This window comes from Plectropomus leopardus, chromosome 1 (genome assembly GCF_026936395.1).
Source record: "Plectropomus leopardus strain MGB_pleo_1.0 chromosome 1, ASM2693639v1, whole genome shotgun sequence".
In the NCBI taxonomy this organism is placed as follows: domain Eukaryota; kingdom Metazoa; phylum Chordata; class Actinopteri; order Perciformes; family Serranidae; genus Plectropomus; species Plectropomus leopardus.
In genome coordinates, this window is record NC_142176.1 from 39,913,386 (window position 1) to 39,941,057 (window position 27,672).

General features: G+C 38.1%; 1 protein-coding gene across 4 annotated transcripts in view; it reads right to left on the minus strand.

The window, feature by feature from the left end:
* Positions 1-6,016: 6,016 nt before the first annotated feature.
* The window catches only part of znf536 (zinc finger protein 536), a 298,506-nt gene continuing 276,850 nt past the window's right edge, over positions 6,017-27,672 (minus strand). For all 4 annotated transcript variants that reach the window (XM_088081055.1, XM_088081050.1, XM_088081061.1 and 1 more), the window contains one exon: positions 6,017-10,014. In XM_088081055.1, coding sequence (XP_087937181.1) covers positions 9,740-10,014 — 275 coding nt within the window. In that variant the 3' untranslated portion in view covers positions 6,017-9,739. The remainder of the gene's footprint in view (positions 10,015-27,672) is intronic.

Consider the following 27,672-nt stretch of genomic DNA (forward strand, 5'->3'; position numbering starts at 1 on the left):
CCCAAAAACAGCTGAAAACACCTCAAAACAGCATAAAATAGCATGCCAACACATGCCATAGCCTAGAATGTTGCAAATACATCCAAAACCAGCATAATCCTGCATGCTGAATAAATGACCGAAAAGGCAACGCTACAGTATGGCTAAAAATGTCAAAATATGACATGTCCCAAAAACAGTTAAAAACACCTTAAAACAGCATAAAATAGCGTGCAAAGACATGCTATAGCCCTAGAATGTCTCAAAAAAAGCCAAAAACGCTGTAATTATGCATGTTGACAAAATGACAGAAAAGCCAAGGCTATAGTATTGGTTTTAAAAAATGGCCAAAAACACCATAATACTGCATGTTGAATAAATGACGTAAAAAGGCAAGGCTATAGTATGGCTAAAAATGTCAAAATATGACATGTCCCCAAAACAGCATAAAATAGCATGCCAACACATGCCAAAGCATAGAATGTTGAAAATACATCCAAAACCACCATAATACTGCATGTTTAAAAAATGACGGAAAAGGCAAGGCTATAGTATGGCTAAAAATGCCAAAATATGACATGTCCCAAAAACAGTTAAAAACACCTTAAAACAGCATAAAATAGTGTGCCAAGACATGCTATAGCATAGACTGTCTCAAAAACAGCCAAAACCCGCAAAATTATGCATGTTGACAAAAAGACGCAAGGCTATAGTATGGCTAAAAATGTCAAACATGACATGTCCCAAAAACGTTTCAAAACACCTCAAAACAGCAGAAAATAGCGTGCCGAAACACACCATAGCATAGAATATTGCAAATACCGCCAAAAACACCATAATAATGCAAGTTGAAAACATGACCGAAAAGGAAAGGCTATATTATGGCTATAAATGTCAAAAAATGACATCTCCCAAAAACAGCTGAAAACACATCAAAAAAAGATAAAATAGTTTGCCAAGACATGCCATAGCTTTGTATGTTGCAAAAACTGCCAAAAACACATTAATAATGCACATTAAAAAAATTACAGAAATGGCAAGGTTTTGATAAGGCTAAAATTGTCAAAATATGACATGTCCCAAAAACGGTTCAAAACAAGTCAAAACAGCATAAAATAACATGTTGAGATACATCATAACACGGAAAGTTCCAAAAATGGCCAAAAAACGTGTAATAATGCATGTTGAAAAAATGACAGAAAAGCCAAGGCTATACTAAGGCTAAAAATGTCAAAATATGACATGTCCCAAAAATGTTTCAAAACACCTCAAAACAGCATAAAATAGTGTGCCAATACACGCCATAGCATAGAATGTTGCAAATATGGCCAAAAACACCAAAATAATGAAGGCTGAAAAAATGACCGAAAAGGCAAGGCTATAGTATGGCTAAAAATGCCAAAATATGACATGTCCCAAAAACGTTTCAAAACACCTCAAAACAGCATAAAATAGTGTGCCAATACACGCCATAGCATAGAATGTTGCAAATAGCGCCAAAAACTGTGTAATTATGCATGTTGAAAAAATGACAGAAAAGCCAAGGCTATAGTATTGGTTTAAAAAAATGGCCAAAAACACCATAATACTGCATGTTGAATAAATGACGTAAAAAGGCAAGGCTATAGTATGGCTAAAAATGTCAAAATATGACATGTCCCCAAAACAGCATAAAATAGCATGCCAACACATGCCAAAGCATAGAATGTTGAAAATACATCCAAAACCGCCATAATACTGCATGTTTAAAAAATGACGGAAAAGGCAAAGCTATAGTATGGCTAAAAATGCCAAAATATGACATGTCCCAAAAACAGTTAAAAACACCTTAAAACAGCATAAAATAGTGTGCCAAGACATGCTATAGCATAGAATGTCTCAAAAACAGCCAAAACCCGCAAAATTATGCATGTTGACAAAAAGACGCAAGGCTATAGTATGGCTAAAAATGTCAAACATGACATGTCCCAAAAACGTTTCAAAACACCTCAAAACAGCAGAAAATAGCGTGCCGAAACACACCATAGCATAGAATATTGCAAATACCGCCAAAAACACCATAATAATGCAAGTTGAAAACATGACCGAAAAGGAAAGGCTATATTATGGCTATAAATGTCAAAAAATGACATCTCCCAAAAACAGCTGAAAACACATCAAAAAAAGATAAAATAGTTTGCCAAGACATGCCATAGCTTTGTATGTTGCAAAAACTGCCAAAAACACATTAATAATGCACATTAAAAAAATTACAGAAATGGCAAGGTTTTGATAAGGCTAAAATTGTCAAAATATGACATGTCCCAAAAACGTTTCAAAACACCTCAAAACAGCATAAAATAGTGTGCCAAGACATGCTATAGCATAGAATGTCTCAAAAACAGCCAAAACCCGCAAAATTATGCATGTTGACAAAAAGACGCAAGGCTATAGTATGGCTAAAAATGTCAAAATATGACATGTCCCAAAAACTTTTCAAAACACCTCAAAACAGCATAAAATAGCGTGCCAACACATGCCATAGTATAGAATGTTGCAAATACATCCAAAACCACCATAATACTGCATGTTGAAAAAAAGACCGAAAAGGCAAGGCTAAAAATGTCAAAATATGACATGTCCCAAAAACGTTTCAGAACACCTCAAAACAGCATAAAATAGTGGGCCAAGACATGCTATAGCATAGAATGTCTCAAAAACAGCCAAAACCACTATAATCATGCATGTTTAAAAATTACAGAAAAGTCAAGGCTAGTATGGCAAAAAATGTTGAAATATGACATGACCTAAAAACAGCTGAAAACCATGTTGCATATCCAGACATGTCATAGTATAGCATGTAGAAAAAAGGGCCAAAAACATCATTATATAGCATGTTGAAAAAACGTCAGAAAACGTTATAGTTTACTAAGGCGAAAAATATCAAAATATGACGTGTCCAAAAAACAGCTGAAAACCGCATAGTATAGTATGTCAATACCTTCCATGATATAGAATGCTGAAAAAAACGTCCACAAACATCATAATATAGCCTGTCAAAAAAATGACAGAACAAAACAGCAGATAATCACATAAAATTGCTTGCCGAGACACGTCATAGTATAGAATGTTGAAAGAAAGTGCAAAAAATGTCAAAATATGACGTCAAAAAACACCTCATTGTATAGAATGTCAAAAAAATATCCAAAAGCATGATAATGTAGCATGTCAAAAAAATGACCGAAAAGGACATAGTATAGTATGTCGAAAAATGTCAAAATATGACATGTCGAAAAAACAGCTGAAAACCAGGTATTAAAGCATGTCAAGACATGCCATAGTAGTAAGTTAAAAAAAAAAAAACAAAAAAAAAAACGCCAAAGCACTAAACTGCTATCTCTGTAAGGACACCAGTCTCCTCCTGGATCCATGGAACTGCACAGCAGGTGGAACCTCTATTCTTTAGCCAGCAACCCAAAGAACTCTTTTCCAACTCCTGGATTGGAAAGTAACATCTGGGCGTAGCATTAGGACATACGTATAGGCTGAGAAAGACCGTTTACTTGGTCTTACATCATATCGTGTGTACCATGTACTGGTGTATACTCTTAAATGAGTTGTTATTGCGATCTCTTTGTTAATAGGTTATCGGTTGGTTTGGATTTAGTATGTTCATGCCTCACACAAACAGGGTCTTGCATGCAACTAAACACCCTTTTACTAACCAAGGCACCTTATATACATATTAGATCCACACATACACTCATAAATTTGCTCTCGACAGAAGCGCACAGAGAAGGAACTTAAAGTTCCCACCTTTTCTTTGTTTCTTTGTCTGACCAACCACATGGTCAGCTAAGGCCTTCTCCGCTCTGTGGGCATCTTTGAATCTAGCATCTCGTTGTAGCTTCTGTTGTTAGCCCGTACACCTTTGCCCTTTGGTGTATTCATACTCACCAACACAAACACCTTCTCTCTCTCTCTCTCTCTCTCTCTCTCTCTCTCTTTCTCTCTCTCTCTCACTCACTCACACACACACACACACACATTTTCACACATGCACACTTGTATATATACTTATATACAGTATATTAGCAGTTAGGATATACTGTGTGTTTTGTTTCATTTTGCTTTCTTTGGGATTAATGTTTTTTGGAATCATACTTGCTGTCTGTGTAATAATATCGTATAAAAGTCAGTATATCGCAAACTACTATGTCAAGAGTTCCTAAATCCTTCACCCTTTACTATTAATGTGGTAAAGGCCCCAAAACATCATAATATAGCATGTCGAAAAAACGACCGGAAAATGTCCAAGTATGACATGTCCAAAAAACAGCTGAAAACCACATAGTATAGCATGTCAAGACACATCATAGTAAAAAATGTTGATATAACATCCAAAAACATCATGATATAACAGGTCGAAAAAACGACTGAAAATGCCATACTATAGTTTGGCAAAAAATGTCAAAATATGACACGTCAAAAAAACAGCTGAAAACCACATAGTATAGCATGTCGAGACACATCATTGTGTAAAATGTTGAAAAAACGGCCAAAAACATCAATATATAGCACTCTGAAAAAACGACAGAAAATGGCATACTATAGTGTGGCAAAAAATGTCATATGACATGTCCAAAAAACAGCTGAAAACCACATAGTACAGCATGTTGAAAAACGGCTGAAAACATCATAATATAATATGTCAAAAAACAGACGAAAAACGACATATTATAGTGTCAAAAAATGTCAAAATATGACATGTTGAAAAAACAGCTGAAAACCACATAGTACAGCATGTCGAGACATGCCATAGTATAGCATGTCCAAAAGACATCCAAAAATGTCATCATATAGCATGTCGAAAAATCAACTGAAAAATCCCCAAAAATCTCACCAAAACCTCATAGTATAGTAGGTTGTCAAAAATGTAACAAAAACGTTTTAGTATAGTGTGTCACCAAAAATCTCACAAAAAGTCATAGTACAGTTTGTCCTCCAAAATCTCACCAAGGTGTCATAGTACAGTATGTAATCCAAAATCTGACCAAAACAACATGGAATGTCATCAAAAATCTCAACAAAATACCATCGTATACGACCAAAACTTGACCATATATGTCAGAAAATTTCAAAAATATGACGTTGAAAAACCAGCTGAAAATCACATAGAATAGCATGTCGAGACACATCTTAGTACAGCATGTCAAAAAAATAGCCAAAACGTCATAATGTAGCATGTCAAAAAATCGGACCAAAATGTCATAGTACAGTATGTCATTGAAAATCTCACCAAAATGTTACAGTATAATATGTCATCAAAAATCAGACCAATACATCATAGTACACTACGTTGTCAAAAATCTCATCAAAACATCATATTATAGTGTGTCGTAAAAAAAATCTGACCAAAACTTCATGGTATAGAATGTTGTCAAAAATCTGACAAGAACATTATCGTATAGTATGTCATCCAAAATCTGACTAAAACATCATAGTATAGTATGTGGTCCAAAATCTGACCAAAACGTCATATTATAGCATGTTTTCCAAAATGGCATAAAAACATTATACAATTGTATGTTGTCAAAAATGGCATAAAAACCTCATAATGTAGTATGTCATCCATAATGGCATAAAAATGTCACAGTATTGCATGTCGTTGAAAATGGCATAAAACCATCATACTATAGTCTGTCATCCAAAATGGCATAAAAACATCATGCTACAGTATGTCATCCAAAATGGCATAAAAACATCCAAACACCAGGACGTTTCATCTGTGTCATCCAAAACAGCGTTAAACATTATACTATAGTATGGTGTCTAAAATGGCATAAAAATATCATAGCATGGTATATTTTCCCGATCAGCACAAAAAGTCATCAATTTAATTTTTACTCTTTTCTCATTTGACATATTCTAGACACATTTATGACACAAGTGATGACTGTGATTTGAAACATTTGGATTCAGCAGTCTCTCAAAGTGGTCAGAATGTTTGACCTGCTCAGTGTGAAGGGGTCCAGACACAAACACACAGTCTCCCAGAGGTAGAGGTTTTATTGCAGGAAAAACACAAGATAAATCTTACTGCTTCAAAGCATATCAGAACATCTAAATCGCAGAGACAGCAAACAGTCCATGTTTGATACACCTCTTTAATGAAAGGTTTTGTCTTCTGTCAAACAGATGTGCAGTAATAAATAATGACCCAGGATACTTCTCTTTTAAATATAAAGTTATCTACTGTTAATATACGCTTATAGTGTGCAACAAAACCCCTCTCCTCACATCTCGTTCAGTCGGCTATAGAAATCTTGTTCATTTAGGAATGTGAACAGTTTTTGGACAAGGATTGCATACTACAAAATCCATATCAGGCTGAAATAAACGGGCATGGTTTTGATTTTTCTTTTTTTTTTTTTGTGGTTAGTTTATTTATTTTTTCTTCTAGCACCAGTGATTATAATTGAGCATACTGCATGTGCTACTTCAATAGGAAGCTTGACAGAGATCAAACAGCATGGGGACAATGGAATGGATTATTTTGGGATTACAGCGGGGGACGTATCATTCTGAGGGATGGACAAAGACTACAAGTCACGGAGGAATCACAACAAATGGCACTATCCAGTGTTGGAAAAAAAAAAAAAGATTGCCTCATCTGAACAAGATGATGAAACCGTATGGATTCACATGCTTTAGTAAGCTGGGAAAGCCAAGGTGCCAAAAATGGAATGTGTACTTTCTCTAGAAAACTTTTTTTTTTTTTGCTAATATACGGAAATGTTCTTAACATACATACACACCCAAAAAAAGCAAGCTACAGCCACCAAAACACAGTAGTGTGTTGAAACCTACAGACCACACTTAGTTATAAGGCAATGACTGTCCTGTTGGCTACCAAAAAAAGTAAAAAGACTTGCAACACCAGCAATTTCTAACATAGTCTTTTCTTACAGTCTGTACAACACATTCTCATCCCAACTTGTCAAATATTTCCCCATGGTCAGAAACATTCACATCTACATATGATGTGCTAGGTATCCTCCTGAGTTTTGATGCTCAGATACAGCGTTTCACTTTCTGCCTGTTTACTGTCATTGTGTCATTCCAAAATAAACTTCCAATTTCACAGGAAATGCGCAGTTCCTGCTCATTAGATGTTAACAGTCTCATTCAAAATAAACTTTCAATGATGGAAAAAAAACTCAGATTTACAAATATTTCCTTGGCCAACACAAGCACGTGGTTAGGTTTAGGAAAAAAACATTATGGTTTGGCTCAACATTCATGTAGAAAGTGATTAGCAGGTTTCCCCAGGTGAAAGTCCGGAGTTTGTTGGACCCATCCACCCACCTCCCACACGCCCAATAAGGACGGTCCCAATCATTATATTAAGCTGCTGCTGTCATTTATATCCGATGCCACCCAGCAGCATATCATACCACTGCAAAAGATGCCGTCTATCTGCATTTTTACTGACTCACCCGGCTGCATATCACACCGCTGTGAAAGGTGTCATTCGGGCTGACCTGGGGTATACCATACTGCTGCGAAAGATGCCGTCCAGCCACGTTACAAACTGAAGCCACCTGGCTGTGTATCAAGAGGTGCCTTTTTGCATCAGTGTCTGACGTGGAAATATCTGACCAAGCAGCAGTATTTGACAAGTTGGAAATATGAACAGGCTGTTCTGTATGGCCAAAAAGTTCCAATTGTAGTGACACATTTAAAACCACAATTACAGCAGTATACTGAACTTTCTCTATCACTCTCTTCTTTTTCTGTCCGCCTCTCTTTATTATTCCCTCTACACTTCCGCTCTCCTTCTTTCTCTCTGTTTCCTCCTCCATGTCTCAATATGTGCAGTAGGATTGTATTTCTCTATTGGTGTGTTTATGTGTGTGTGTGTGTGTGTGTGTGTGTGTGTGTGCGTGCACACACATGTCTTGTGCGTGAGTGCATTGTGTCGGACTGTAAACTCCTTTAGGCAGAGCTGTGGCCACGGGGTTTTAAGAGTTTAGCCCTCCTCACTGCCGCCTGTGTGTTTGAGCGGGAAGATATTGACTTTCTTAAAGTCTGGATCATTTCTCTTTATCAGAAAAACATTAACAACCCCCCAGCACCCAACCCCCTCCAACCAACACCGACACAAAGCTTCATACTTTCTGATTCTCCTCGCCCAGTGGTAACCAACAGCTGCCGGCACAACAAAGTACAATCAAAGTTCTTTTTTGCCCTTAAAACAACATAGCTTGATTTTTATGAGATCAAAACATTCTGTTTTCAATGTTTTCTGTTGCTTTTACCCCCTCAGGAATAAATCACACATGGATAAAAAATAAAATACTACTTATACGCAGAAAGAGAACGCCTCCTTTGAAAATAAAAAAACAACTTGTGTAATATTTTTTCATAGAAAAGGTAATTAGAGGCATAAAGCAGGTGAATGATCATCTAATTTTCCATCATTTCCCTTCCCTGTGTAGCAGCTTTGAAAGAGCTCATCAGTGGAGATTAATCCTGCTTTTTGTCTGAGTTAGAGTGTCTCATGTGAGGGGAACTTTAAGCTGGATGTCACACACCTTTTCATATGTGCAGAACTTCAAAACCCCACAGCTTGGTCTTACTTGCCAAAGAATCAATCTGTCATCATAAAGTGGCCCAAGCTAAAACACAATTAGCTAAAACTCCCCGTCCTCCTGCTACGTGGAGCCAGTAAGGTGACCTCCGGACATTGAATTGCCAAAATCGGAGCAGAACAAGCCTTAGCGCTGGCTAATGGATGCTTTAAATACACTGCTGATTGATTTGTGTTGTATTTTCCAGGTCATTGTAACGGATTGCGCTTGTATTAGCGAGAGTGAGAATGGAGGGAAGGATGGAGGAGGGAAGGAGGTGACTTGAGGGGCTCCGGCCAGCTGATGGGACTCAACTTGACCCCCTGGTGTACCGTCCAGAGTCAGGTTACCACTGTAGGACTCTCAGTGTGTGTTTGTGTGTGTGCGTTGTTGAATTGATTTCCTCTGCGATGACAGCTCCAGTCAGGCTGGCACCAATACACCCCCCTCCCCGCCCCTTTTCCCTGACACACACGCCACCATCGCTGCCACTGACCCTACAGCACATACACACACATACAGTGCTCATCACTCACTCTGGGAAAATGGCAGCCACTGGTGTTGTGTTCTGGAGTGGCTGTGGTGGTGGTGGTGGTGTGCATTAAGAAGCCCCCCTCCTCCTTCTCCTCCTCCTCCTCCACCGCCGCCTCCTCCATCTTCTCCACAGTAACTGTTCTGCTAAATCGTTTACGCGGATCATTTTTCTGATAAAAGCATTATTTTTGGAGAAAAGTCTCTCTAATGATTTTCATCTGGCTTCGCTCTTGCTTCATAGCCTCCCGTCATTTGTGATTTGTCAGTAACCTTCAATTTCATGAACAGTTTTTAACTTTTTCTCCTTTACATTTTTACACATGTGCTTGGTTAAGAAACAAAAATGCTTGCCACCTCATCACAAATACAAAGATTATGATATTGTCTGAGTAAATGTTCACAAACTAGAGTATTGTCTCTTTACAGCGCTGTCCACTAGCACTTGTGATGATCCCACAGACTTGTCATTTGGTGTGTTTGAAATGAATCTTATAGTGACCAACATGTGTGCTACAGGGATTGCTTACCTGAAAATACAAATCTGTGGGATTCAGATAATGTATGTCCAACACAGACCTCCATACCAACCAAGCCAGCTCATGGCAGCCTCACTTCTATTGAGGAGACATGGCTTGCCCTGCAAAAGCCACATCATTACTCCCATGGCATCCGTTTGCTCCTGTCATTGGCTGACTGGGTGTAATACCACCAACGGCATCATCAGGGTTTTTCTCAGGGACGTCGGACTCATGACGGGAGCGCTTGAAGCGTCTGTCAGGGTACTGGCTGTTGTCGAAGGGCATGCGATGTACGCACAGCACGTGAGTCTTCAGGTTGCCTTTCTGGGAAGCACTGTAGGGGCAGTAACTGCACTTGAATGGTCTCTGGCCTGGACAGAGAAACAGAGCAAGAGAATATTTTAACCAATATTATTGAGATAAACCACGAGGCCTCCAGCAGGGTCCTTGGCGGTCTACATGTCACTAAAATCTCATTTGTAAGAGAATTACCTCAATTAGAAGATGTATAAGAATATTTTTTCCAATCAGATGCTTCTCTCTAACCATAGGAAGTCTCTGTAGGCAGATGAAGATAATCCAGATATTCTCCAAATGCAGCCACTGGGTCAATAGTTTGAGGAGCTAATGTGTTTGTGGGTTACACTGATCCAACAGACAATTGATCCAACAGACAATAATACTATGTACAACATATTCGAGGGTTAACAGCTGTTTGGAGTTAATAGCAATAACCAACAATGAAAAATTTGTTTTACAGTATGATCTAAGGAACCCTAATTATCAACAGTGGGAACAAAAAATGGCAAATGACATCATGTATCTAAAACTGTGGACTAAAGTCTAACTCTAGCCCTGCTTACCAAGTAAGAGGATAAAATGATTATCTTCAAAGCATTTCAAAACCCCACCACCATCCACCTGTTGGCTGTGAGTCTACAGTATGTTCCATTAAGGGGGAATTATTCAGGCTGCTCATATGTATACCTACCAAAAGTGGCACATTAGAATTCGTATATAATTATGAAGGCTACAATCACATCAAAAATGCATTGACGGAAGTAAAGATAGAAGCAGTAGAAAGAGCTCAGTCTTGCGTAACATAGGTTGGGTTGGTGTATGGGTCAAACTAAAACAGGGCTTTCCCCCAGGAGAACAGTGTTTGTGTCTAATGTGAAACCCAATGATGTGAGTTATTTCAAGGTATGTCAAAATGTCATGCTCACACATTAATGACGCCCAACCATGTTTCTTTTCCTCAGCTTACTCTAGGCACTTTACGCTAAGTACCTAACGCAACAATGCACAACCATGATTCTTTTCCTAAACCCCCAGTAATAGCTTATTTCCCTGCTGTTTAGTACTCTGGGATGCCCTTACGGTGATGTCAACAAATGCACATGGTGGTATGATGTCATGGTCAGCTGACGCAGCCCATTACCATGATGTCAATAAATGCACATGTGGTGGGATGAAGCAGCATCTCCCTGTGTTTACACAACAGCGCAGACTGTCACAATGGTTGGAATTAGGCACCAGTGTCATGCATGGTTAGGTTTAGGCAGAAGAGGCACATGGTAACAATTCCGCACGTGAAGGAAACTCTGGCAGGAGAGTCGGTGTTTGTGGGACCCATCCACCTCCCCACCCACCTGCCCTATAAGCACACTCGCGCTTCATATATTACGTAGTTACCGGCAGCGTTATTACCTGAAACTGTCCTGTCACGCGCACACGACTGGTTTTGTCTATGTGCGATACATGTGGATGTGGCTGCCATCTAGCTGTCCACCAGGGTATGATAACAACACCACCAGTTCTGTCCAATCGCATTATCATCTGACCTTGTCCATGCACGTTGCATGTGGCTGTGGAAGGTGGCTTCTGGCATCACACTCATAACACCGAAAACACTAACAGAGTGGCACTATTTAACGAGTTTGGAAGGAGAGCGGGTTGGTTTTCTTGACCGAACTACCCTATGTAGAGTTTCTCACTCTTTTTACTATGTCAGTTGCTCTCAGTGTCAAGTATTACCACAGAGGGGATATCATTGAAGGTGGTGCAAATAGTGTCTTTGGAGTGGGTATCACACGCCAAGGGGCATGAAAACATGTCAATATTGGATGACTTGGGAATGAAAACAGGCTGGCTGACTGTAAGACAGATAGATAACCACTCAATCTTACACCTACAGTCTCTAATTTATCAATGATTTTGGACTGTACGGGAGAATATCCAAACATGGGGAAAACATGTGAATTCAACATTAAAAGGCACCAGCCAAGTCTTGCCTACTACAAAGCAATCAGATCTCCTTGCTGCCTCTCTATCATTTCAACAGTGCATTACATGACTGACTGATATTCAATAACACTCTTGATGTATAGGCCTGTAACCCTAACTTGAGCCTCCACCCTCCTGGATGCAAAGTGACTTCTCAGGCCTCCAGGTCCCCCCTGGCCCTTATAAAGGTGTGTTAAAAACATGAAAGATTATACTGAGAAATGGAGTCTGAGGGTAACGTTGAGGACAAAGAGGAGAGGAAAAGTGATTTTCTCATCTGCACCAACCCAGCAGCACTGCCGAGCTCCTTATTGAAACAAATACATCCTCAAAACATTACCCAACACTTAATACTCGCCTCACTTTGTGCAGTCGGGGAGCTCCCGCGAATCCATCTGAACTAAACTTTTGCAGCTCCCCGAGTCGATATGCATCTTTTGAAGAGCGTGCATACATCTAGTCCCCTGAACACAATAGCAGAGTGGAACGAGACGAGGTATTTTTCTCTATCTCCCCCCCTTGCCATAGCTCCAGCACAGAATGTTCTCCCTAGATTGAATCTGATCATCACTGCAGCAAACACAATGGCCCTTAATAGCACCAGCCGTTTGTTTGAGGGATGCCGATTACACCGCCATCATAACCCACTTCACTTAGCTCACTCACTCACAGACAGACAGAGAGGACAAAACAAAGTGGGGAGGGAGGGAGGAAGGAAGAGGGAGGGGGCAAAATGTAAGGAGAGAGTTTGAGCCCTCTCCGGTACTTTAAGTTATTAATAACAGTACATTTGCTGTTATGCTCATTTTCTTTTTTTTCTTTCTTTATCTCTTATTCAATTTGAGTTGCTCTAAATCAAATTAACATATGGGGTTTAAAAGAGGCGCGGGGATAGGTGCAGGGAATATCAATAGGTAAAAGGCTAGGAATTAAAGAGGAAACAATCTATTTGAAGCACTCACAGGCATACACAAGGGGTTAGTGGGGAGTGAGTGCACAGTCTACTTATATTGTATAAAGACGGACACATGCACGCTAAAGTATACACACAGACAGGCTTGATTCGAGGATGCAGCTACTTTGTGTCTGGCAATCTGACACAGGATTTGGAGCCTCTCCGGCTTTCTGATATTACATTGTTTGCTCCAGAGCCACACAAAGGGGATTGCTACAAGTTTGGAGGCTTTGGATGTTCCAGTTGTCTGAATTTCCAGATAAGCTAGTCGGCAGCACACAATGAAGGGTCCCTTTTTATTCGTGTGCAGTTTAATTTCACACTCTCTTACATTACGTTAAGTCCGAGAGGCAGAATATCTCATCCCATTTTACACTTAGGGAGAGCGAGTTATGCCCCCAAACAACTCTACTCATCCTTTTTTTTTTTGTTCTCCCCTCTTCTCCCTGCTTTACTCGCTGTTTGTCTCCATGGACTTTAAAAATAAATACAAATCAAGTTCGGTTTTATCTCCGGGGAGATGTTTAGGTAAAAGGCGAGAGATTGTGGTTTGAATTGCACGGCTTGAAAAAAGTTTGGATAGGATGTATAAACTTGAGTTAGTGTCCAGATTGAAATTGACTTCTGCAGTGCAACTTAGAGACAAACAGGCTTTTGTTGTTATGGATTAAAAATTAAAGAGAGGCTCGCTCTCTCTCTTTCACCCCACACACACACACACACACACACACACACATATATGTTCAGCAATCCACATGTCCAGCTCTCTAAGAACTATTTCACCCAGATGGGCGTGGTTTCATAGGACATAGCAGAGTACACTTTGGCGAGCTGTGTGACCGTCTCAGCAAATTGTGCTTAATTTACGCTACTTCATATAATAACCTGCATGGACCATTTTAAGAATGTGGAACAAACGTACAAGATTATTTTGGTGTGGTGAAAATGTGAAGTTTAGTGGCAAAGTATGAGCTAGTTCTCTAGCTCTAGTTCTCTTCGCAAAGTTTGGAAAATTAGGCAAACTGGACTAAATACTACACAGTGTATTTGACACATGTCAAGTTTCACAAAATGTATACTACACAAGATTTCCTATAATTTGTGTATTTGGTCTCACACCTCTGTACACAAAAGCCCTGTCAGCCTGTTTGAGCATCTATTGAGGCAAGATACTACAATGATATCAGAACCTCCTGTCTAAGGAGATTTTTGTTGTCTGATACATTTAGTCCACCCAAATGTCAATATATTTAAGCACTATTTAGTTGTTTATATTTTTCGGTGGGCTATAATATTATGATGGTCAATTTGAGAATTTATCAGTCGTCTAGATGTCTAGATCTTAGTGTGTCTATAGTAAATTAAAGATATACCGCATTCTATCACATGAACCCATTTCTACTACTCTTCTTGTTTTGTCCATCTAATTTCACATTTCTCCCAGTTCGTCACTAACATCACTCACAACTGGTGTAAAGCTGTAATGTGTTATTGAGTAATAAAATTATTTTCTTGTAACGAGTGCTCTAAAGATTTACTGTTTCAATTCCAGTTTTGGCATTCAAGACTTAGTTTGCTATTCTATATCAAACACCAGTGATTCAGCTTGTATCCATTTAAACCCAATTGGCACAAAAGAAGTCCTGCATTTTATAAGTAAATTAAAAAAGTGGCCAAACAGATTTTAAACCATAATTAAACATGCAAAGAGAAGCCATGTATAGTAATAAAGACATTTGGCAACCTTGACCTCTTTGTTTACATATTACTGTTGGCACAGTTGGCACAGCTTAATACAGCCCAGTAACTGGTGAGGTAGAATACACCAAAACTACTTTAGATATGATTACCTACAGGCCTGCTGTTATATATTTCACTGCTGGGGGGGGGGGGGCACTTTTTTGTTGTTTGCTTCAGTAATTTCCTGCTAATTTTAAGTATGTATATATATATATTAAGTTGCTTGTTGCCTTCTCCCCATGTTTCTAAAGGGACCAAAGGAGTTTTCTCAAGTTTCAAAGGGTTAACACAGCCAAATAAATAAGATATGGGTTATATGGGTTTAAAACGTGTCTTGGACTTACAGACACCTGACAGAGTTTTGAAACATGTTAATCGAACATGTCAGGTGGGGAAGAGAATCTAAGCTCAAAAGTGCATTCACAAAGATCTTAAGCTTTCAACTGCAACTGTTCTGCAAATGCTTTTCATTCAGCAAATAATAACCTCAATGTGAACTTCTCAGTCACATGATAACAGGTAGTTATATATGTGTGGAGATTGTAACCCCAACCCCTTTTTTAACTAAGGTAAAAAATGAACATCAATGCACAGATTCCTTGGTAACCTTGGCCTGTACGGTATTTTACTGTGTCTGGTCAACACATGCAGAAAAAGCTGAATATAGCACTTACATTACAATGTTTTGTCAAAAAAAGAAAGAAATCCTTGAGGTATTTTCCTGTTGTTGTAGCTTTGAATACTTTGTTCTCCATCTGTTTTTCTCTCCAATGACTGTAGAGGGCATTTGAAGAGTGTAAATAGATATCACAGCATCCATCCACCCACAGATGACATGTGGCTAATTGTCGTTATGAGTTCATTATTGTGCTTATCTGTACATGTGTCATGTTGTTATTTATAGGTAAGTATATGAAGTGTCATGCGACTATCATAATTCATATAGCATTTTGAAGGTAAATTATGACTTAATTCTTGTGCAGTAAATTATACTCTGACTGATGTTTGCTTCAGATTCATCACCTAAACTAATTAGAAGTTCATTTGTTGCCCTACATGAGCTTAGTGTATCACTGAGAAGAGTCAAAGGCATGCTACTACACATATCACTGTGGACCACACTGGTCAGTGAGCAAGGAAGAAAGCCTGCACAATCAAGTTTTGTTACTTTGGTAGGTTTTTTTTTTTCAGACAGTCACTAGAATAAAATGTTAGTATTGTATATTTCTGCAAACCATGGATATGTAACATTTGCACATTTTATACATCAGGAAGAAGGTGCGATACCTAGGCGAGACGGCTGCCAAGTATCAGACACCAGAAGAGTGTTTTTTAGCAAGAGTTCAGTTTGTTTTTGTTCTTAGTCCAGTCAACATGTTCAAGCCACAGATGTCAACGGTTGCTCAAAAACGGTTGTGATCCTGTCGGAATCCTGTAGAACTTGAGTCCATCGATTCTGACAGCTGCACATACAACAACCAGGCATTTTGATGCTGGCAACAGTTTTTTTTAGTGTTTCAAGCTTTCTTCTTCATCTGTATTGGCCTGGATAGCTGGCAAACAATGCCACTTCTGTCACCAAAATGCCTGTGGATGTTTTTGGTGACGTATGCTGTAACGGGGTCTATATGTCCAGTCGGGTTTGCAGCAACCAGACTAGGTATATTTTGACAACAGTTTAGGACTTTTTCAACTGTGTTTGTAACGACAAAAGTAGATATAAAAGTCAATATTTCACTGCATGCTTGGCTGTGTTTAGCAGCAAAACTGTATATTTTCAGCCAAAACATGATGTTTTTCTAACCGTCACCTAATATTTTTTGTACCTAAACCTAACCAAACATTAATCACAGCCTGTCACAACATAAAATTGAAACATAGAGAAATATACAGTTTTAACATATACGCGACATATAAAAAACATTTCAATGCCAACATTTATTCTAAAATTGGGTTGTTTTTTTTTGGTGTTGTTTCATTTTTGTGTTAAGTCACTAAGAAGACTGACAAAAAAATTGGTGGCATTATCAAGATATCAGTGTGTCATTAGGCGCCATAAATCAGCCCAATATCCCTGGAAATAGCATTGATATTGTGTTATTCTGGTTGGAAAAGAGATGCACAGATAGAGGAGGATAGAGAGAGAGAGAGAGAGAGAGAGAGAAAGAGAGAGAGAGAGAGGAGAAACAGTGGTCTTGCTTTCATTAGTGTGGCATTATCTAAGCCTGTTAATTAACCCCCTAAGGCCCTCTGCATGGAGATCAGAGGAAAAGGGGGAGAGGAAGTGAAGCGGAGGGCAGGAGGAAAGGATTCAGTGGGCGGAGGTGCGTGTGTGTGTGTGTATGTGTGTGTATGTATGTGTGTGTGGAGGGGCAGTTGATGTATCACAGCGCTGCCACAAACATGCCCATGTTTCACCTGCCACACATGCACACCCACAGCCCACTCCTCACTCACCCCCCTAGCTCGCTGTAATTATCTTATTCTACCCATAAACACACACACACACACACACACACACACACACACACACACACATGCACTCACATACACACTCGCAATCTACTGGAGGTGGAATAAGAATGGACCTCTCGATCTCTCGTCTACATTCCCTCTAGGTCTTTGCTCCTTTTCTTTCTCTTGCTCTGTCGTCTATCCTTTTTTCCTCTTATTTGTGTTTTTTATACCCCAACGTTATTTCACAATAATTTCAGTCACATGTAGCTTTGAGTGACAGGAAGGAGACAGTTATTGCATTGAAGTTACAATTTACCCAAACTGTGCTTATTCTGAACGGTTTGTGGCCATATGCGAAAAATACTCCCCGGCTCTCAGAAAAGTGTTATCTTGCCTGCGTCTTGTGAGAGGAGCTATCTTAAGACGGCAACAGATGGCAGTGCTGGCATCAAATGGCATTTAAGGACGGCAGCTTTTGGTTGGATGCCAAAACGCTGTTCGTGGTCTTTATGGGCCTCTGTATGTGTGTGTGTGGCAGTGTGTCTGTGTGCATGGGTTTGCATATGTGCACATTATTAATGCGGACTTTCTTTTGTTTCTGTACGTGCATTCTTGCTTTTGCAGTGTGTGTTTGGGTAAAGGAAGAATGGGGGGAAACCAGCAAAACCTGTGTGTGAATTAATGTATAAGTACAAGATGTGTCTTTTTATGTTTTGAGTTTACTTAAACATTTTACAAATTCTGTTACAGATTCTACATTCATGTGTCAATGCTATAAATTAGACAGAAAGATACCAATTGAAAACCAAGTGTTGAATAGAGATTCTTAAAGTAATACAAGTTCTTGACTATTTAAGGAAGCTATAAGTGTGTAAAGACAAAGAAGGAATAAGAAACCAAAACACAGACAGACAGTTTGTAGGCAGGGAGACACACAGAAGGTGTGAGCAATTAAATGTGCTAAACCATCTGTCCAATAACCTGCATTTATGCTGTAGCTCCCAGATTACTCAGCAAACTGCAGCAACACCCACACACACACACACACACACAGACACATATGAATGCCATCACATCGACATTTAAAAAATAGTTTTGAAATCAGATTTCCTGTGTTGGGAAATATGAAATATGTATCTGTTTATTTTACAAAAAATAATAGATTTTTACATTGGAAAGATTTTAAATTGTCTCTATGCTTGTTTTCTGCTGCCATGACACTTTTAGTCAGAGAAACATGTTGTCAGCCATGTTGTGTGGCCATATTGTATACTTCCGAAATACAAGGTTGTGTCTGCAAGGGGGTGAGATTTTTTTTTTTATTTTTAATGTTTTTAAATCACGGGATAAAGAAGGAAAGCTATTGACAGAAATATGAAGATCATTTTTTTTTTCCATTCTGCACAATTTTTTTTAAACACAAAGAAACCCCAAAACCAGACGCAATTAAGATAGAAATGAATTCAATTAATGAATGAATTCACTTGATGCAACACACACGTCAGCCACCTTAGGTTTGATATTAAATATATAGTTATATATATTTTTTACAAGAACAGTTTCAGAGGGCATTCTTTCTAAAGAGTGCTTGATTTGCACAAGACAGTTTTAAATGTTTGTGAAGGTGAGGAACAAGGATTTTTAACTCGGTCTATTAACTGCTGCCATTACACTTTTAGTCAGAAAAAATGTATTGACAGAAAAAAAACATAATAGCTAATTTGGCCATAATTTACACTTCTAAATAGGTTGTGGTTGTGTATTGTTGTGTATTGTTGTGTTTTGTTTGGGGTTTTTTTGTTTGTTTTGTTTTTTAAATAAAGACAAAGCTATTGATAAAGAGAGTCCCTAACCTTTCCTTGTCAACTTCTATCTACCATCAATTTGCACAATGAAGCTTTATTATCTGATAAAAGAAGTAAAATTAACATGCAACACCTGTCAAGCTTTTATCCTGCACTCTGGTGAAAAATGATGAAAATGTATTAAGGATGAACCTTGATCAATGTCTTATATTTAACGTAAAGCTCCCTACAACTCCTTGTTTTCAGCCTGAAGCCTATGTATTAAGTTTGGCAAATCTGCATCTTTATTAAGTTATGCTGCCATTTTACAACAAATAGTCAAATCTGATGAACCAAGATCTGAAGTGCATCTTTTTTTGCATTTAATTGGACCACTGTATGCACTTTATTCTAGGGGGTGCTACTGTAGAAATGATTATGGGTGTAATGTCTGGTGAGATAGCCGAAGTAGCAGAAGTTAGTCAGACTGTCTATGGTTTGTCTATGGTGAAGTGACAACTGCAGCTCTTTTCAAAAGGAATTTGCTTTCAATTTAACAAATACTGCTTTGTTTTTCAACAAATATTGACCAAACATTAAAGTAGCATTTTCAAGCAAAATTTGTGGTTTTAACAATCTTTTGAACACGTAGCTAGTAGAAAAAGGTATTGTTCCTGTAACCGAAGGTACAGTTGACATGAGAAATAACAAAAACCAATGGAGTTTCACGAGACATAGAGGAGAAGAATTACATCAGCATCTTAAGAAGAGAATGACTCCTCCTTTAGCATTTACCTAAAATTAAAATTGTGCAAATTGAAATTGCAAATATAAAATATGTCTAATGGAAACACTTCAACTTCGGAAGAACTTGCATGAGATGGTATTTCAAAAACCCAACATATTTAGCAAAACTGCAAAAGAAACACTTTTTTGGCTTTTCTAGGTCACATGATGCTATGGCTAAATGCTTGTCAGTAGGTGTTATTGTATCACATAACTCTTTAAAACAGATCTTTTGGAGGTTTTGAATCCACAATTCCTCTGTGAAATTGTGGACTATCACCTCCTAGAAATCCCTCATATGTGGCCACTCCCACATATAAGGAACTTGCCTTTCCATTATCGCTCGCATAACACGCCTGCGTCGCCTTTTATTAGAAAAAATGACGGCTAGTGTGGTGGCTGCAATAGAAATAAAGCTGCTAATGTTTTGAACATCCATCAGCATGTTTCTTGGAATGTTATCGCAAGAGAAGTCGCAGAACATCACTCAATGGAAAGGAAGTCATCTCGAAATTGTTTTATCAGCATTTCTAAAAGAGCAACTTAAGTTTTGCGCAAATCTATAATGGAAACCTACAGTTTCACTCCACTGAAGTATCACTTCCATTGGACTCAAAACAAATGCAGTGACCAACTTTACTATTTGTGCACAGGTGGTCAGCTGCTTCAAACATAAAGTAACATAATTTATGGCACTTAAGAGCAGAGAGATTTAATGAGGAGTTTTGGACCTCTAGCGAAGTTATGGAGCGGTTAATTTGCACTAGGATGCACATGCAGGCTTGCAAACACAGGTCATGCAATACACATTCCTGCATTCCACCTGTAGTTCCATACTACAACATGCCAAAAAACACAGCATGTCTCCTCCTCTAAATATGCTTCTTGGAATGTTATCGTGAGAAGTGAAGTCACATAGCATTGCAAGAAAAGTCACATGACATCACTAAATGGAAACACAGTCATCTCACAATTGTGTTTCATCAACATTTCAGAAATATCGCTTAAGTTTTGTGCAAATCTGTTATGGAAACCCACCTTGTGTCGGGGCATTAGATGATAGGTCAGTTAGGGGAAAAAAAATTACAGTTAAAGTGTGGTTACTGTTTGTATCTGCAGAGCACTTTATCTTTTTGTGTTTGAATGATAATCCTATTTTTTGTTAACTCCTCACACACACCCAACCCCCTCCAAAAATAAATACATTTACATTACTTCAAACAGCCTGAAGGGAATTTATCCTTCTCCAGATTCCCTCTGATGAATTAAGAGCATTTCCCTCAACGAGCTGGCGTGTTGATAGAAAATTGGCCTGAAGTTTGGGGAATAGCGATTTGGTCTGTTTCCTAGCTTAACTAGAGAAAACCAACACGCAAATAACACCAGGGGAGGCACTTAAGGAGAGGAGAGGAACTGTGGGGGGAGAGGGGTGGAGGGGAAGGAGTTTTTTCAGCATCAAAGCCAGCTAAAACGTCCACACCAGGGACTAGGTCCCATGTTAAATACTGAACTAGATTATTAATTGCTGTACCAGTAGGACCTGTTAATAAGAACCCAAAATAGCAGCCTCTTCCTTTCTGTCTTCATCTCTTGTTCTATTTTCACTTTTAACGGCTCTGTCTTAGAGTCGACTGCTTTTCTTTTTCATGCCTCTGCTCAAAGTTTCTGTTTCGTTTGCTTCATTCACTCAGTCAGTCACTGACATCATAACTCACACACATATTTTCTCTCACTGATCCACTTATTCAGTCACTCTTTCACTCCAGCCAGCTCTCATTCCAATACCGTCGTCACGCCCCTCAGTCTATGCGTACACTCTATCACATATGTTATACTTGGGAAAAATGTTTTGGTATATGACATATGAGTTCTGATTTTGGTTAGCTTTACATAACACTTTCTGTGTGTTTTGAGTGGTGTATTGTAGCAGACATGTTTATATTTGTGTAAGTTATATTAATGTTTCCATCAGAATGGAGGCTAAGCTTTGGACCACAGACACACAAATTTGTGCATATGACAAATGAGGATACGCTCTGAGCACGTCGTGCTTGGAAACGATGAGGAGTCTGCGTAGGTGTGGATTGAAATAAGTTTTTGACTGTGCTTTATTTTACTGTTTCAAGTGATAAATAGGACATCAAGTCAGTAATGGATCAGACGAGATGTAATTTTGGATGGACTTGCCTGCTGTGTATGCTGTATAAATAAAGTTGTTTGAAGTTGAAGTTTAGAGTGAGCTTTGAGGGGTGTATGGGTCAACAAACAGATTTTCAACAAGTAGACAGCTGTTGGTGTCCCATGTGAAAACAAGTCAGTGCTGTCTTAAAAAAAATAACTTTCGTGCATCAGTCATGTACTGACTTCCTTTATGTAACACGTTAATGTCACATTACGTATGTATTTAAATCCAAACCATGTTTTTCTAAACCTAACCAAGTATTTTTGTTGCATAAACCTTACCTTACTGTTGGCAACTTTAATGTCACATTCCAACAAGTTTCACCCAGCCTACGTTGAAGGATGCATTTTATAGAGACGCGAACGGGCCAAAGTTATCTGACGAAATGGAATGAGAGTGTGCTGCCCACATCTTTCAGCCACTTACACACTCCGTCACTGCTTCTCTGGTTAACACACCTAGTAACATACTCTCTTTCACACACTCACTCACTCATCTATATATCATTTTTTTAAATTTTCAAAGTAAAGTTTTGCATCTTTTTGTAGGTTCATAGCATTTGTGTTTATGTGTGTGTGTGCGTGTGTGTGTGTGTGTGTGCAGGCTAGACACCAGCCTTGCCTTATTTTTCCTCACTCAGAGTCCCCGCTGAACTGAGAGAGGCACAATTTGCTGCTGACCTGTCACTGTACACAGATAATGGATGCCCAACTGCGTGTGTGTGTGTGTGTGCGCGTGTGTGTGTGTGTGTGTGTGTGTGTGTGTGTGTGCAGGCTGTCATCCATGTCTCTCAGCAATAAAGAGGGAAAAAAAGGAAAAGAAAATGGAGGGCAGAGGGGGTTGATAGATATGCCGGCCACCTGCTTCTCACTCACATTCTGACACAAAGAGCATCGGCTGCTCTGCTGCATTAATCATCATGAACTTCCTTTGACCTCAATACACAGCGATAACAGCGAAAAGTTAGAAAAACAGTTAGAAAACACAAAGCAACAGACAGGCAGACTGACTGAGACACTCACGATGTTGCCATGGGGACGTCAAAGGAGGGAAGGTATAGGTTACTGCTTAGAATCTAAGTGTAGATTTTTTATTTTGCATGATTAAAAACACTGTAAATGAATAAAAGAAATATGGGGAAAAAAACATGTTTTGTTAAATTTGAACTAAATATTGAAGATTCTTAGTAAATGAGGATAACAACATCAACAAGTTTAACAACTGTAAATGTACTTGCTTGGTTAAAAAACATTCCAGTTAGGGGAGTTAAGGCCTTTTTTGTGTCATATTTTATTGCTACATTATATTTGACACATTGTTCTTGATGGAACTACACCACATATAAAATAATTACTTTGCTTTACCTTGACAGATATGACATCACAGTTGTTTTTTCACTAACACAGATTTGTCAGTACTGAGTTTGCATTTTTTCTCAGTGTGGTCTAAAACGCAAATCACTTTCCATTGTTTTCATAAAAATGCATTCAACGACTGCATCTTTCAAAATTCATTTGTATCATTTCTTATTAATTTATGCATCTTGTAAGTTTCTGAAAGTTTATTTATGTAATGAAATTTTGAGTGTGGAGGCCTGCTACCTAAAATAAGAAGCTTTTTACTTCTGATACTTTTTTAATACTTGCACTTTAATACTGATACTTTGAATAATAATAATAATACAGATTTACGTTGACCTAAAAGTAGACTTTTGTACCTGTAATTGAGTATTTCTATTCATAATTCTGCTATTTTTACTTAAGTAAAAAATATGACTACTTCTTCCACCTGTTAGTGTCTTGCTAAGCAGAAATGGTTTGTAGTTAGTCTCTGCCTTATCGAGAAGCAAATGTGCTGTACATTAGCCCTGATTTCCAAATGCACACATTCTTTCTATTGCAAGTCAGCTTAACACACCTACAAAAACATTTGTCTAAACCATGCCCGATCAGACACTTGAAGACAGGTTGACTAAGACAATAATTCCAGCTTCAACTGCACTGACATTTTGACCGAGGGGATGATAATTATTCTGCTTGACTGATGAGTGACAGCATGTTCTGGCATACAAAAGCACAAGAATCAAGTCAATCAAATAAAGTAAACAGAGGTGTGATTGTGAAATTAAGGGGAAAAAAATTGCTTCGTCTCTTTCCCTCTTTTTGTAACATTAAAAAGATCTGTATCAGTGGGAAAATAAAACTGCATTAACTGTTTGGTTGTGCTGGAAAGCAACTGATAGTTGCACTGACAAGTAAAATATGCCTGTACAAAATGCCAGTTGTCACTATGATGACACTGTTACATATATATTTTTAAACCCTTGAAAACCTGCAAATTGGACTAATTTCTTTCAAAAACATGTGGGGAAGGCAATGAAAAACGAAAGAAGGTATGGAAAAAAATTAGCAAGAAAGGAGTATAAAGTAAAAAAAAAAAAACAAACAAACTCAAAATTAGTTTTAAAAAAAATGCTGCATAAAATTAAAAAACAAACGACCATGGAGATTACCTGGATTTTTCATTTTTCATTATTAATAGTTTCCTTTAGAGTTTTTCTTTTTCCCAAGACGTTTTACCCTTTGTTTTTTTTTAAAAAAAATCCTTATTGCTTGCTATAAATGAAAAAAAAAGTTTAACCAAGTTGCTCATTGCCTTTTTTCCAATGTTTTGGCACCACTTTGTTCAGGGGTTCAAAGGTTTAAACACTTGTGAAAGGCATCTGAAAGCAACACAAGAAAAATGATCTCACCCCAGGTTTCAAAGGGTTCATCTTTACAGTAACAGATAGGCACACGGGACACAGGCAGGAATCCAGCTTCACCACAACACATGCTGATCATGGATCAGTTGTATTTGCTGGTAGCAGGTGAAAGTGAGACGAGCTGCAGCTGAACAACAGCAAGTATTATCAACACACAGACTGTGTGCGGTGTGTGTGTCTGTGTGTGTGTGTGTGTGTGTGTGTGTGTGTGTGTGTGTGTGTGTGTGTGTGTGTGTGTTGCCCTGCCAGTTGCTCCTCAAGGACTTGCATCCAATTTGTGCAAAACAGGAGGAGAGGAGTTATCACGTCTGTGTGTCCACACCTGCGTGTGTTTCTCACAACTCGCCACTAAAACAAGAACAAAAGCTCTGCTCCTTTTCCAGCAGCGCGCACTTTTAAAACTTTCACCCCCTGAACTTTCCTCTCCAGATGCAAGACAGGTAAACATTAGCATTAGACAAAAATATCCCTTTTTCACAGAGATCAGCATGTTAACATGATCAAGACTTGATCACGTTCTGAATGTGATCTTTCATATAGAAAAAAAAATCTAACTCCGAATTATCTACCAAGCAGCTTAAATCGCTTTCAACCACAACTCCTTAAAACCTCTTCCGGTAGAGCTGTTATTTATTTCATAAGCCCTCCCCCCTCTCTTATCTCCCTTTCCTCCTCCTCCTCCTCTCTCTTTCCTGTCTTTTTCTCATCCACTTTCCCTACCAGGGGAAGCCTATTTGTCCGCTTTACGTGAAATCACTCAATTCTTTCAAAAGGAGACTTTAGAGACCATTGGTAACCACGAGAGAGAGGGAGAAAGAAAGTATGTGTGCGTGAGAGAGAGAGACAGAGAGAGAGTCCACCTTCCAAATAAGTTCCATTAATCATGGGCCAGAGTCTAATGTAACTAATATTTTACAATTAGAGGAGACAAGATGGAGCTGGGGGCCATCTATCTCCCTTACACCACATGATCATCGATTCATATGAGCTCAGGAGAGAGAAAGAGGGAGGCCGTAACACACCAGCCCTGCAGAAAGCACACACACACACTCATAAACACACACACACACTCATAAACACACACACACACAAACACACACACACACACACACACACATTGCCGGGCACACACGCTGCCACACATGCAGACGTTAACACACCCACATACATAAGCACAGATGCTTAGCAGGAAACAGAAGGATGCATGAGAATGAGGGGGCAAGCTGTCACATTAACATTTCTTAGTGTATGTTGTTCTTAAAATCAGGGCTGCAGCAAACAGTTATTTTTGCTTCATTGATCATTTTATTGATTTCTGTTTTTGGTTTGCTGATTGTGTGATTGGAAAATGTCAGAAAATGGTGAGAATGGCTGTGAACACATTCTCATACTCACACTCACATTGCTTTATCCAGAGTTTTTATGTATATATATATATATATATATATATATATATATATATATATATATATATATATATATATATATATATATATAATGATTGAATAAGATGAATTTTGACAATTTGGACTTTGACATGAATGAATCAGTTATCCAATTGCTAGCTATTAATTTGCTGCTGATTTACACTCTGTGAGCACTGCCTACCCTATTTACTATATAGTCTAGTATCATGAATATATATTCAACATAAAACAATAATCAGTAGTGTAACCCTCTTAAACCTGAGCAAGTTGGTTTCAGAGTAATAAGCAAAGACAGAAAAAAATCATCCAAGAATCAGTAAGGACACTGTAAAAAGTTTTTTTAAAAAAGCATTAAAAACATTAAAAAACAATCAAACAAGGAAATGACCTGGAAAAAAAATGGATTATATTTGTAACATAATTTTAAATATGTGATTGTTATCATTACAAATATCATTTTGAGCTTTTTTCTTCTTCCTTAGACATGTTACCTTTCTTTAAAAAAAAATTAAAGGTACTAATTTCTTTCAATAAATGAAACATTTGTTATCAAGTTGCTCATTGCCATTTTCCATGTTTTTGCACCAATTCACCAAAGGTTTAAAAGTTTAAATACTTGTGAAAGCATCTGAAAGAAGCACATGAAAAGTGATCTCGCTCCAGGTTTCAAAGGTTTAATTCATGTGAGATATTTACTTAATATAGAATAAATAATTTTTAATTCATGTTTAGACTTCAAGATATTTGAAAAAAAGGTATTCTTTAGCACTATGTATTTGCATGAACCTTGCTGTCACAGCCCTTAGAAGATATCTGAAGCAGTGATTTTCTGTGTGGGGTCCAGAGACCCCCAGGGGCCATTCATTTAAATTACTATGATATAAAATACAGATTTATTTTGAAAAAGGCTTTGCAGTTCAAAAAATAATATTTTAATTTGAAAATCTAAAATAGTTCATAGATTAGTTCTATTCTAAGGAATCATATATTATTAAAAAAAAAAAAAAGAAAAATCAGAATCGAGGTTTAGGTTTAGTATTGCTTGCACCTAATTGAACTGATATCAGTGACAGTTTTATTCTGCTTTAACATGTTGCAAATATTATCAACGTATCTCTCATATCTTTGAGATAAATCTCTCGTGTGCTGTTCTTTCATATTTTTAAGACTACAGAGGTATAAAAGCTATGTCAAAATATTCTACTGGGTGTACATTGTGTTCCTTAGCTGAAAAAATAATCAAGAACATATGATCAAAAGGAAGGAAAAATGAGCAAATATCAGTTTAACTTACTGCAGTTTATCAGTTGGAATAATAACAATGGAAAAGAACAGGCCTTTTTCTGACATAATGCAATGAGTTACTATTTTTTTTGTCAGGTTGGTGTTACTTGTTTGCTTTAGTGTGCCTGTGGCTTTCTTATGGTCATTGGTGTATTTACAATTTTTATATAATGAAACACTCATACGCCTACAAACAAGTAGAAGGTAAAAAGTACCCCCAGGTGGTACAGAATGAAATAATGTAATAAAACAAAACTGAAGCAGAACACAGCTCTGGAGAAAATAAAATAAAATGTGGGTGCAAAGAAAACAAAGTACTCTATCTGATCCTCAAGGTGGCAGGTACTCATCTCTAGACTTGGCC